Below are 13304 nucleotides of genomic sequence, written 5' to 3'. Positions count from 1 at the left end.
GGCCAAAGTAGGCCCAGACAGAACTCAGGATTAGGGACAGGCCCTGGAACGATTATTACGGTGAATTCTTCAACGGTGTAGACTAACAGTAACTGAACGCGAGCTTTGCTCCTTCTTTCTGATGCTTCTTATGGAGGAGGAAACTAACCTAAGCAACAAGCATTCTCATCGAGCTTTCGAAATCTAACAGAGCTTCCACTTTCCTTGTGCCAATGGCGAGTGCGCAATACGCACTCTCCTTTCTTCTCGCGTCTCACACTAACGGACGAACCCCTCGTCGTATTCCAGTTTCTTTAAAACGGCACAGGAAAAACCATTTACGACCCAAAATTCTCAAAACCAAAACCAAACCCTTCCCGCTCTCACTCCCTCTTCTACCTTCATCCCTGCCGTCACATCCTGACGTCATCCCACAAGAAAACAACAACCTCCGCGTTGAGATTCCCTCCGACGAGACGCTCGCCGGGGAATCTGAAAATTTGGGAGAGTTACAGGTTTCCGAGGTTGTCGCGAGCAAGAATGGCGTTTTTGAGAACGTTTCCATAAAAGATGTCCTCAAATACGGGGCTATGTATCTTCTGGGGATTCTAGTGTTGCAGGCGATTTACGCCGTTTGGGCTGTAGGGTATTACAAAAATAGCCACCGAGATGAGGATTTGGAGATTGATGGAAGGGGAAGTGGGGATGGGAAAACTGTGTCGTTGCCGGTTAATGGTGTTTCTGGGGAACAACTTTTAATGGAAGAGAAAATCGAGGAAATTAGGCTAATGGCGAAGGAAGCGCGGCGAATTGAATCGGAGAAGAAAGGGGAAGAGGACGTGGAGGATGTGGAGGATGTGGAGGATGAGGATTTTGAAATTGATGACGATAAAGGTGCTGTTTCTAGTCGGAGAGATGCTATTGAGAAAGAGATTAGTGAGCGATTGTTTAACCTGCTGAATAAGATAAACACGTTAAATGTTAGGACTAAGGATATTACCGCAGCGTTACAGACGGATGCTAGTGAGATTTCTGCTGCTGGAATGGATAGGGGTGTCAATAAGAATGTGAATGAGGGAGATAAGGCATTGGTGTTTAAGAAGAAGTTAAAATTTAGAAGCCCTTCTACTAAGGCTACAAAACCCCCCAAGGGATTTCCTGGAACCCGAAATTGGAAACCTTCTGATGCAATAAAGACGGATTCAGCGGGTGAGGAAACAGCTCATGATTATGGAAGTGATGCTTCTAATCAAGAGCAAATGTTACGTGAAGATAAACAAGTGAATGATCGGGATGCTGAGAGTGTTTCTAGTGTTCCTTCGGAAGAAAGGGGAAGATTAGTTGATGACGAACTCAAAGTGATTCAAAGTTATGTGAAGAATTTGAAAGGGAAGATGGAGACACCAGATATGAAGACAGATGTTGGAAATAAAACTAGAAGGACTAACAATGGTAATGTGTCAAATTCATAATTTCTTTCCAAATGGTTTATCTGAAGACTTAAACTCTACATTCGGTTTTTTCTTGCATAGTTTGCGGGAGTGAAACATTTTGAAATAAATTTTCTTTTCCCGAGTTTTTGGCTATGCTTTTTTTTTTTTTTGCGCAATTGTTCAAATTCCACCATACATGAGTTAAGGCAGTAAGACTTTTGTATGATTTAGCATTTTATATAAATAAAACAAAGAATATACAGATTTTTGTTTGAAGGTTTTGGCTGTTTACTTATTCCAAGAAGAAACCAGTGAAAGATAGGTTGGTTTATGATAAATGTAGCACAATCTGAGTTAACTTTTATATTTGTAGGTGGTGCCAAGGAGACTACTTCTGGGATGTCTTCGATGGAAGTAATACAGTCAAGAAAATCAAGAGACTTGAGTTCACAAAACACTCAGGGTTTTGTGGAAGAAAACCAGGACACAGGCCTTAGTTTTGAAAAAGATGGTGTGCACAGTATAAATGGCAGTTCAAGACCTGGATTAACTAAAAAACATTCATCAGCTTACAGAATCAAACGCAAAGTTAAGCAAACAGAAGATACAAAGACTGATTTGTGGTGGCTGAACCTCCGTTATGTGTTTGTGAGTACAAGAAATTTTTGTAATAAGTATATCACCCACTATTTTTCATATTTTTTAACCCTAAATTTTGTAGTAGCATACCTGCACGATGAAGTTTGTTATTGTTATCGAACTCTGTTAAGTTTTATAACGTTATACAAAAATCTGGGAATGGAACAAATTGTTTTTAACATTTTGTTTATGTTACAATGCTGCACATTGTGATATGTTGGTTGCTGTTTTTTCTTGTAAATAGCTCGGGAGGTGGAAAAACATACAGTGAGAACGAATAAAATTGATTCATATTTTATATCTTATATTAACAATATATTGGAGTATTTAATGTTCATGAGTTTGTGAATCTTTTTTTGCACAAGAGTGATTGAGATATCTTGGGGGAGAAACTCATCATGTTGTTCTAAAATAACAACACTTTAACCCATTATATTTACCATGCTAATCTAAACTTTATTCTCTATTATATTTTTCATTTGTGTTTATTATTATAAACATTATTTGTGTTTTAATTTTGATGGGTAACATTATTGTTTGTGTTTACTGTTCTAACTTTCTACATTAATTTTTTTATCTAACACCCAACACTTCACATCGTTATGAATCTTCAAAACCTTATTATTTTAAATCTGTGAAACCTGTAAAATTTTCTCTTTATATCAACTAGTATATATGAGTTAATCCTTAAAAACTTTGACAAAGCCATTGTCCTGCATGTTTTAGGACACAAATACACTGTAGAACTGTTTTAGTACTGGTATAAGTTTGCTTGAACTATCATTTAGTTATATACATGTCCGTGTGTGTATCCAGTTGCATCTGATTATAAAGTCACTATTTATGTTCGTGAAGGTCATTCTCATGCGGAGAGATTCCAAGGAAGGATCAGAAGGTTTCTATAGCTTAAAGTTGACATCTAAGGAACAGGACCAGAGTGATGATTCCTTTACTGTTGCTTTTGAGGATCATGTTGATGCCAACAACTTCTGTTTTCTTTTGCAATCCTTTTTCGAAGATTTGGGGTCTTTTAGTGCTGATGCAGTTCCAATGTCAATTCAAGTAAGAATCTTGTATGCCCTAACATATAACTAAAATGTGTCTCATTACTACCCAGAACCGGGCATATGAAAATTGGAATCGATTATTTACTGGCCAGTTGTACGAACCTATAGTTAGCAGTAGAATGTACCATCATGTTTGATACACACCTTGTCCTAAAGTGCACTACTAATAATTTGCAGGAACTGAATGAAGAAATACTATCTCATGCCCAGAAAGTGGTAGTGGTAAAAAAGAGGCAGCTTCAACTCTATGCTGGGCAACCACTTGCTGATGTTGAGATGGCCCTCCGCGCCATAATAGAACAAGGGAAAAATGTATCATCGCATTGATATGACTGTTACGTTATCAAGTCCCATAAGAAATGTCCATGATGAAGTCTTGAAGAAACGGCAACTCTACCACAATTGGTGGTCATGGTAAAGAGTTGGACTTGATGGAGCTAACTGCTGGCAAAGAGTTGAAGTATGTTTTTTACTGACTGAATCTCCGTGGTCTGCCTTTTTGAAATTCTTCCAGGTATTCTAGTTTCAATACCCACGCACGTGTCTTCCAAAGGGAAGTGCCCTTGCATACCTTTTAGAAATCCTATGGTTATTGGGGAGTTGGTGAGGGGTGGGATATGTGGGGAGATTCATACTCTAGATGTTATGAAAATCTTAAATTTTGAAAATCAATTCAGATTGCAAGAATAATAAATTTTATTCCAGCATTACTCCTCACGTGTGTTTGTTTCTACACATTCAAGTTTCTGAACTCTGCTTAAGTATGACTATAGATTGGGAGTGCGTAAAGCATGTCCAGTCTCTTATAAACGTTTTTGGTCATTACACATAAAGCGTTAAGGATTAACAATCTTAAACATTGAAAGGGCAGGGATGAGTGGTAGCTTGGATTGCACAAGCTCAGTCGTACTTCCTTCTTCTGTTTCTCTTCTTCCCATAAGTGCCTCATAATTGAAGATGCAATATTTGTGCTGCATCTCTTGCCTCGGACAATCTATTTTGTTTGGATTAGATTCAAATTTTCCACCATCAATTTCACTTCTACGTTGAGAGCCTGTTACAGATAATTGTTTTCACTTTTTTTACCATGATTTTGGCTTAGAATCAATTTGGTGGTTATTACACATTATATATCATTCAGAACTTCAACTAGGGTTGGGATTAAGCTTTTTCCCAGTCTGCTTCTTCACAGTTCTTACAAACAGTTTATCTTGGGATATGCTTTCAGCAGCAGCAGTAGCTTTTGAAGTTTGAACAATATATGACAAATTCAGGTTACTTCTCAGAATCACCAACACTATGTATCCATAAAATAGGTAACTGAGCTCACACTAAGCCACCCTAATAGAGGTTTTACACAGTCATTCAAAGATTTTTCGTTGTCTTGGCTACCTTCGGCACTACTTTTCCCCTCTCCTGCTCTTTTATTAGGTCGGGAACCCCAAACCTAATAATATTTTTGAAGGTGGAGGATAGAAAGTACCCCATAATGACGTTTTTTCTTGTTTGGCTATGGAAAGTATAATAAAACAAGGTTAAAAATGTTGATTTTCAAAAAACACGTAATTAAATTGTTATAGTTTACGCAAATGAAGTTATTTAAAAGAACCTGAACTCATTTTCTTCACCTTTCTAATTCATATGTATATTCACTATTTTATTCTGGCTTAATGTATAAAAAATAATGAAATGGGTAAAATTTATATTCTATTTTTGAATAAGATGATTTAGAAAGGGTGGATTAAATGCTTTGGTGTTTAGTGGAGACAGCATAAAGTGAAACTGAGCAAGCAGTCTCGCAGGTGTATTTCGCTCCGTCCAATGCCGCATTTTTTCAGGAAAATAAATAAACCTCTGTATTTCTCCCATTTTCATCTTGATTGAAAAAAAAAGAGAGAAAATTTTAAAATTTAAATGAAGAGGCAAAAAAATCAGACATATTCTGTGTATCCAAATCAAAATATATAATTATCCATATCCTTCCTCTCATTTAAAAAAAAAGTACGGTTGTTTTTTTCATAAAAAACCACTTAAAATTCTATAAATTTAATGAATTATTTTGCCAATTAAAATTTAATGGATTTTTTCTTACTTTTTATTTATGTTTATAAACATCATTCTCATTAAATAATATTATCTATGTAATTATATGAGACTTTTATTTTCATTCAATTTATTTTCAATATCTAGTAACAGTTATTTGTTCTAATTTCTAATATTTTTTATATTCAACTAATTATTTTTTGTTATTGATATGAGTTATTTCTTTCTAATACCAACTTATGGGTTATTGATATTATTATACGTGATTACTTAATCATGGAAATAAAACTTTTCTTTTCTAATTTGATTTTATTTGTTATTTATTGAAATTCTAAACATTTAACTATAACATTTTTCACCAACGTGATATACACTATTTTATGATTAACTAGTTGAAAATATATCTATTTAAAACTTCACTGAAAAATTCAAAGAAAAATAAAAAAATTAATAAATATTTGTTAATTATTGATATTTTTAAATAAAAAATTGTCGACAAGATTATCAAATAAGTTTTTACTTTTATTTTTTACTTTCTATAAAAGGAGATAAAAGGATCAAAATGCTTAAATGTAATGATAAATTTTAATAATATTTATGTAACAATGATAATTTAAAATTACAAAGAATCCATCAAATGAGTTTTTATTATCTTTTAAAAATTATTAAAGAAATGGATGGAATAATTAAAACGTTGGAACATGTTAAGATGCTAACAAATTTTTAAGTAAATATTTATGTTGATAATTTATATAAATTAAACTTTATGAGTAAAAGCAATATAAGTATATATATAAAGTTTAAAATAAAATAAATCTTGTAATATTCTTCTTTGGATTCAATTTTCTTTAAAAAAATCTAGAAATTTATTCATTTTCTATGTATTTAGACTTCCCTGATGTTATTCTTAATTCATTTCGACAGGGAAAAAAAGAAAAAAATTATTACAGTGATCCACAAAACAAGGTTGGATCAACAGGGAGCGTTGCACTGAATCTACAAACACCCAAACACAATGAATTGAATTGGGAGAGATTCACAAAACGCTGACGAAGAATATTATCGTTATTATTATGGTTGTTATTATTATTATTATTGTTATATTTAAAACAGTGAAAATAAAATTGTCGCGCTAATAAAACCTTTGGATCGATCAACGCTGTTATCGAGAATGAGAGTGTGCTTTTGATGTGCAGTGCAGTGCAGCATGGAGGAGCCTCAGTATCGGGAACATCCCAAAACCAAAATCACCGCCATTCCGCCGCCGCAGCACTCCGACGGCGCCTCCGGGGAGTTGCGTGGCGTCGATTGCAACCTCGCCTCCCTCTGCGAGCATGTCCAAATCGAAGGCTTCAATTCGGGTTCCTTCTCCGATATCGTCGTCAATGCCATGGGTTCCACTTATCACCTTCATCGGCTTATCCTCTCGCGCAGTTCCTATTTCAGGTAACCGATTAACACAATTGACTCAATTATTTTATTTTGTTATTGTAATTGTAATCGCTCTATCTTTGGGATGGTTTAAGTGGAATTGCAACGAGGGCGACGATGGTTGGTAAACGATCCTCTCTATCTTTCTCTCTTCTGTTTCACTTGTCGTGTTTGTAGAAAAATCATGGTTTCATTGTTTCTCTCGTTCTTAGTTGCAGATGAAACCTGTTCAATTAGTGAGGGTCACGTGTAAAATATTTTGCCTCTCATCAATTTTAAACAAGTTTAAGAAGAGTTTTATAATATTTATCGTACTTAATTTATTTCTTCGATTCCCAAACTTTGTGCTTTATTTTCCTTAGCACATGACTCTATATTTTAGGTTTATTGCGATTGTTGTGTGAATTATGAACCTACACGCTGTATAATATAACCTGTAGTAGTATTTATTCGGGAATAAAAAAAAAAGTTTTTACGCTTTCATAGACTGTCATGTATTTGGAATTTATAATAACTTTAATAAAAGTCATACTAAGGAGGAGGATTTCTGATTGATTGGAAATGTAAAAGATTTTGCATTGACCCTATATGCCTATTAAACTCTTTATTTTGTTGGTCTGAGAAAAATTAAAATCTTCATTTTGTTGGTCTTAGAATATTAGAGTTATTTATTGCATGATTCGTGTGTTAGGAACATGCTTCACGGGCCTTGGAAAGAAGCCAGTGCTCCTGTGGTGACTCTGCATGTTGATGATAAGAATGTTAATGATGAGGCAATTGCAATGGCTTTGGCATACCTATACGGGCACCACCCTAAGCTTAATGATAATAATGCATTTCGTGTTCTTGCTGCTGCATCCTTCCTTGACCTTCAGGTATGATGTTTACACGATAAGTTGATGACTTCTTAACTGTTTATATATTTTCTTCTTTTAGTTATTGCTTATTAAATTTTGCAACATTTTTCATTTGGTGTGTTATACATATGTGTAGGATTTATGTGGAATTTGTACAGATTTCATTATATCTGAGCTGTGGACTTCAAACTTCTTGGCTTATCAGGTTCAAGATCCAGATGATTGTATAGCCTCATTGTGAAATTTAAATGTAAGATTTGGTTAGTTATTGGTGGTTTATGATTGATTGTAAGCTAGGTGTTTGCCGAGAACCAAGACTATGGCATTCATGGGGAGCGTGTTAGAACTGCCTGCTGGGGTTACCTTTGTCAAAGTGGTGGAATGGAATTGAAAGAGGTAATGAGACAAATAGAAGTGCTTGCATGTTGTAGTTTTGACTGTTTTGGTTTTTTTATTATATGTTTATTATGAGTGTGAGGATTAGGTTGGACTAAAAATATTTGCTTGTCGCAGGTGCTTCCTAAACTTTCATCGCAAACATTACATGCATTACTGACTTCTAATGATCTATGGATACCCAATGAAGAGAAAAGGTAAGTGGTTCCAAGTTTTTATTTGGGTTCGGTGGTTAACAGATTGCGTTTTGTAAGCTGTGTAACACTTCTCTATAACGTCATAAAAAGGTTTGAATTGGCTCTGCACACATTCCTGGCAAAAGGTGCTCATTGCAAGGTTGAACATCCTTCGCATGGAATTTCTGGTTCTGAGTCTGCTAGTGGTATTCATGCTGATTCTAACAGCAAGGGAAAAAGTGTAATTGATAGCTGCACTAGTAAGAGGTTGGAAACTGACCTTGGGAAAATGAATCTTAAAAGTGATCTAAAGGACCCTAGCACTCCAAGTGTTCTAATTGAGCTTGCAGATGCAGTGGCAGACTTCAACGATGGTGTTTCTGTTTCGAATGAACAGGTTCAACAAGCTTCATATGTCAGTTCACCAAACCTGAATCCAAGATATTCTTGTGACGTGGAAGGAACATCATTGGGTAATTCGTTGCCTGATACAGATGGGATGAGAACATCATGCTATGTGGAGATGTCTCTTGGTGCTGGAGCAACTGCTGTGGTAGCCCCTGGAGTGGGTATTGAAGGACCATCTGAAGAAGGACCTTGCTACCAGTTGGAGGACAATAGTTGGTTAGTTAGGAATCCATCAAGCCAATGCTTTTCCTCAAATTCTTGTAGTGAGCTCAATTCCAGTGATTGGGGAAGATATGTTTCATGGAATGGCCAAGTTGTTGGCAGAAGACAGCTTAAAGCTCACCACAGAGGAAACTACAGAGGTCATGGGGATGAATATGATGCATTTTTCAATATATTTGAAGGGGGGTCCCTTTTATACTGCAATATGTCTTTTGATGCGCTTCTAAATGTCAGAAAGCAACTTGAAGAATTAGGTTTCCCTTGCAAAGCTGTAAATGATGGTCTTTGGCTGCAGGTTGGACTGAGATTAATGTCTTTTAAAATTAGTTTTCATCTTCCATCCTAAAAATGCTTATAGAATTTCAAGCTACAGTTTCCATTATGCCTCTAAAGCAAACAACAAAATTGTAGTAACAAGTTATAATTTTCGTTTAGCCTCTAAAACAAACCCAATATCTGCCTCAAAAAGCTTCTATCCCTGAATATTTAAATATGTTACAATTTAATCTCTGCTGATCAAGCGTTCAATATATAGGTCATTGAACATGGTACAGAAATTTCTATTCTTGGTACAGATATTATTGGTTGGGAAATGTTGACATTATTGTTTTGGTGTTTTATACTTTATCCCTTAGATGCTTCTTAGTCAGAGAGTACAAGAAATTGCAGCTGATACATGCAAAGTTTGCTCCCTCATGAATTGTACTTGTGAGAAGCAATTTGCATTTTCCCATGGAACTCCTACAACTGGATCTTACATGCAAGAACATAATCAGAACATTATGCCTGGCAATATGGGAAATATATATGTTGCTGAATCTTCTGCCGGTGAAAGAAATGGCCTTTTTAGACCTGTACGAGTGCATGTTAGAGGTGCTATTGATGGGCTTGCAGGTATTGGACGTGGAACTACTTTTGTTCCGGCATCTGCTTCGCCTCCTACACGTTTTGTCTTTTCTCGTGTACCATTTGGTGTTGGCAACAGAAACTATCCTCAGTCTGCAGCCAATGATGATTCAGAGACACGTGCTGACCCAAATGGAGACCTGTCTGGAGATGGATTGACAGCTGTAGTTGGTTTAAGCCTGGGAGGGACTAATGGAACAAATGTACATACAGAGCTAACACAAAGGGGATATGAAATGGGCATGCAAAGCAGCATGTCTGGAAGTAATGCTGGAGATGCAAGTACTGGTGGTATCCCCATGCAGATGTTAGAGACACCAGAACATACCATTGGTATAGAATGGGACAATGTCAACAGTACTTCTATATCACTGGATATGAAAACACCTTTAAGCCATTTCCCCCCTTTTCGCTTTGGGTAAGTTAATCACTTTGCAACTATTGTCAATTTTTAACATGCATGAGGTATATATTTTTAGTGGTGGATCAGCTTGCATATTCACCATTCCATGAGCTTGTGGTGGGTCAATTTAATCTGATAATCCTCCCCAGCTAATTGTTTTTCCTTGGATGGTTTTCATTTAATACTTTCATTACCAGAACCTGGTTTTTAGGCTATTTTGTAGGACTTCCTAAGTCTTTCTTAAACCTCATATGCGTAAAATATTCATATACATGTATCGTTTGTTTCCTTTCTCCATGTTTCATTTAAATCATGTGTCTCTCAAAATACTTTCGCCTCTAATTGAAGTTTAGTTGTCTGCTTTGATGAGTGGAATTTATACATACTTCCTCGAGTGATGGTTCTTTCTTGACTTTTTCAGATAGATTTTTCTTTTAAATTGGATTCTGATGTGTCTAGTATTTTATGATCTATGCTATTTTCTGAATCCATGGAAGGTATCTTGCAATCTGGGTTGGTTTTAGGGGGACCTCTTGCAGTTGCTATTATTTCTTCTTTTTTTCTGTTTCAGTTGTTTTGTCATATAACACGTCACATGTTGTCTTGCTTCTGACACTTCATGTTTGTGCTTTTCTCTCTTCAAGGTTTCCAAATTCCTGAGCACTTAGCTTCATCAATTTATGTAAATTCTGTAAATTTCTACTGTTTTTGCAGTGTACGTTTTGAGGATGTGCATAGGCTTGGTGATGGCCAGGTCAAGCATTCTACAGAAGTTTTCTACGCTGGTTCTTTGTGGAAGGTACATGGACGTGAATTCATCATCATATTCATTTAAGATGATTTTGCATGTGCTAGTATGAATAAAATTCGTTTGTTTGAATCATCAGGTCAGTGTACAAGCTTTTAATGATGAAGACCCCCAGGGACGGCGAACCCTTGGTAATGTTTTAATACATCAAAATTCCTTATTTTTCGGGATGTGAATTAATATTAAATGAAGAAAATATTGTCTGCATGGAAGCTTATTTTCAATGCCAATGCAGGGTTGTTTCTTCATCGTCGGAAAGCAGAGATAACTGATATGCATAGAAAGGTTAGCTGAAGATTTTTTCTTTTTGGATTTGAATGAGTTGGACCTAAAGATAGTTTGGAATTATTATGCTGCTAAGTTTGAAATGGTTAATGCCTTTAGCTGTAGTATATGGCCCGACATTTATAATTACTAGCTGATTTCCCGTTGCTTTAATTATAGATCTTCAATTAGATGTTGTATCTGACTTTTATATCTTTGAAATGTCTTATCAGGTGCACATGTATGTTGACTCACGTGAAAAGGTGACTGCACGCTACCAGGTAATATCAGCCACAGCCATGAATTACACATTTGTTCTAGTGCTTCACGACTTTCTCTCATTTCTTTTAATTATTCTGATTCTGGGATTGTTCTGTTTTTCACATCAGTTGACTGTCCCATCCAAGAGGGAAATGATGGTGTTTGGAAGCTTTAAACAAACAGGCACACTTCTACCTAAATTTCCCAAGGGATGGGGTTGGCGAACTGCTCTGCTATTTGATGAGCTTGCTGATCTTCTCCAAAACGGTGCCCTAAGGGTCATTGCTGTAGTGCAGCTTGTATGAAAACAGTACAAGCATAAAGTTCTTGCACTCCATAGCTAAAAATGCTAATGGTTGTTTGTTGTGATAGGAAAATTACTAGTCAGCCTTATCTTTTGTAAAACGTTAACTTTATTTTCTCCCCGTGTTAGTGTTAGGAGACGGACGATGGTGAAAGCTTCATTGTACATGAGAATCATGAAGCTGCATGCCATTGTATGAATAGCACGGGATCATTGTGATATACACCATTTAGCATTGCTTTTCTCTTTCTTCGTATAAGCAAGCAAATTGGCGTCATGATGTATGCAATATTAGATGACCTTTTTGCAGTAAAAAGAAAATTTGTCTTTTTTTGTAACGTCTGTTTATTTTTTCTACGGAGTAACAATAACCATTGTCTTCCGACTATGACAAAGGATGACTGGGAAGAGTAGACTTACAGTGTGTTTTGGTTTCACTTAAAATACTAAACAAATTTTCATTGAACGCTAACATCTTTTTTCTTTTGTTTAAATGTAGTTACAAATAAAATTCACTTTTAAATTTCAATTAATTTAAGGCTAAATCTCTAATTGAGCTTAATTCAATTTAATTTTTATTCAATTCTAGTTACAAACGAAATTTATCTCAAATTTCAATTAATTTAAAACTAAAATTTTAATTGAGTTCAACTCAATTTAATTTTTCTAAGTGAAATTCAAACATACGTAGAATTTAAGATCCTCAAAAGGTCATTTTGCTCCTGCTTTTGCTTTTAATTTATAAATAATCCCAAATGTAAAAAATAGGTTGTAGTTTCCAAAACCTATTGATTGATTGAATGTTCAACACCTATTCATTGTATGTCAGATGTGATGACAATGCTTGCATTTTAGATGATTTTTAGAATTATTTGTGTGAGAATGTCTATGATTATTACTTTGCACAAAGGTAGTATTTTCACTTGCTGACAAAATATGGGTCTCCATGTTTATTTTCCGAGGACTACGGAGGAGTGTGGATGATGTAGAAATCATAGTAGGATTTATTAGTGATTGCAAATTTTAGTCGCAAATACATACTCTTGTGGCAAGCCATACAAGCCTAATGTCATAAAAAACGTACTGTGATTCTAAAGTTCCTTCTTCACAAAGGCAGATGGTGGGAGGAGTTCAATGGAATCATGTAAGGCAACATGAAACCGTCCAATAAGCAGAGATATCAAACTTTGTGGAGTAAGAATTGTTAAGAGATCTTGGCATTCTTTATTAACATAATCACACCGAGCTCTTGTGGCAGCCCGCGCTACTGAATCAGCTGCTTGAGCATCTAATTTCGATAGATGCTAATGATCACAAACACAAGTAAACCAACACCCAAATCACTCACTCATAGGACATGACATCCCTTGCAACACCATTCTCAATCTAATGATTTTTTTCTCCTAGAACAACCACTCTTTCTCTTGCTTTCACATGGTATTTGTATTGTCCGAGTATTCGAGGTAGTTAAGGCATCTCGGTAGTCCGCACAATGTAAATATTTTAACTGAAGTTAGAGTTTAATAAGGTAATTAATTTACTAATGTTGAACTAAACAACCTATAAACTATTATTAGAAACACTTGGATCTGATCTAATGAGGTCATTGTACATAAGCAAATGCACCTAATGAATCTAACTTTTAAAATATATTTTTTAACTCGACTAAAAACTGACTTGAATGTCAATATACACCCTTATACACGG

At 35.5% G+C, this 13304-nt stretch overlaps 2 protein-coding genes across 4 annotated transcripts; both read left to right on the top strand.

The window, feature by feature from the left end:
• The first annotated feature begins 57 nt into the window (after positions 1–57).
• On the top strand, positions 58–3828 carry LOC137806883 (ABC subfamily C protein). The gene is made up of 4 exons (XM_068607242.2): positions 58–1431; positions 1786–2060; positions 2907–3113; positions 3296–3828. The coding sequence occupies exons 1-4, from the start codon at positions 213–215 to the stop codon at positions 3443–3445; spliced, it is 1851 nt and encodes a 616-aa protein (XP_068463343.1). The 5' UTR covers positions 58–212; the 3' UTR covers positions 3446–3828.
• A 2247-nt stretch (positions 3829–6075) lies between these two features.
• LOC137806881 (BTB/POZ domain-containing protein) lies at positions 6076–11935 on the top strand. 3 transcript variants are annotated; one of them, XM_068607240.1, is made up of 13 exons: positions 6076–6237; positions 6368–6607; positions 7284–7467; positions 7586–7654; positions 7747–7845; positions 7963–8042; positions 8133–8946; positions 9287–9975; positions 10675–10759; positions 10848–10899; positions 11004–11053; positions 11266–11313; positions 11422–11935. In XM_068607240.1, exons 2-13 carry the CDS (start codon positions 6369–6371, stop codon positions 11596–11598), a joined length of 2586 nt encoding a protein of 861 aa, XP_068463341.1. In that variant the 5' UTR covers positions 6076–6237; position 6368; the 3' UTR covers positions 11599–11935. The 3 variants fall into 3 exon arrangements, with proteins under 3 accessions (XP_068463341.1, XP_068463340.1, XP_068463339.1); XM_068607239.1 differs by having other exon boundaries at positions 6363–6607; XM_068607238.1 differs by having other exon boundaries at positions 6096–6237; positions 6358–6607.
• Positions 11936–13304: the final 1369 nt, after the last annotated feature.

This window comes from Phaseolus vulgaris, chromosome 3, assembly GCF_051622355.1.
Source record: "Phaseolus vulgaris cultivar YP4 chromosome 3, ASM5162235v1, whole genome shotgun sequence".
NCBI classification, from domain to species: domain Eukaryota; kingdom Viridiplantae; phylum Streptophyta; class Magnoliopsida; order Fabales; family Fabaceae; genus Phaseolus; species Phaseolus vulgaris.
This window is presented reverse-complemented; position numbering and strand designations above follow the sequence as displayed.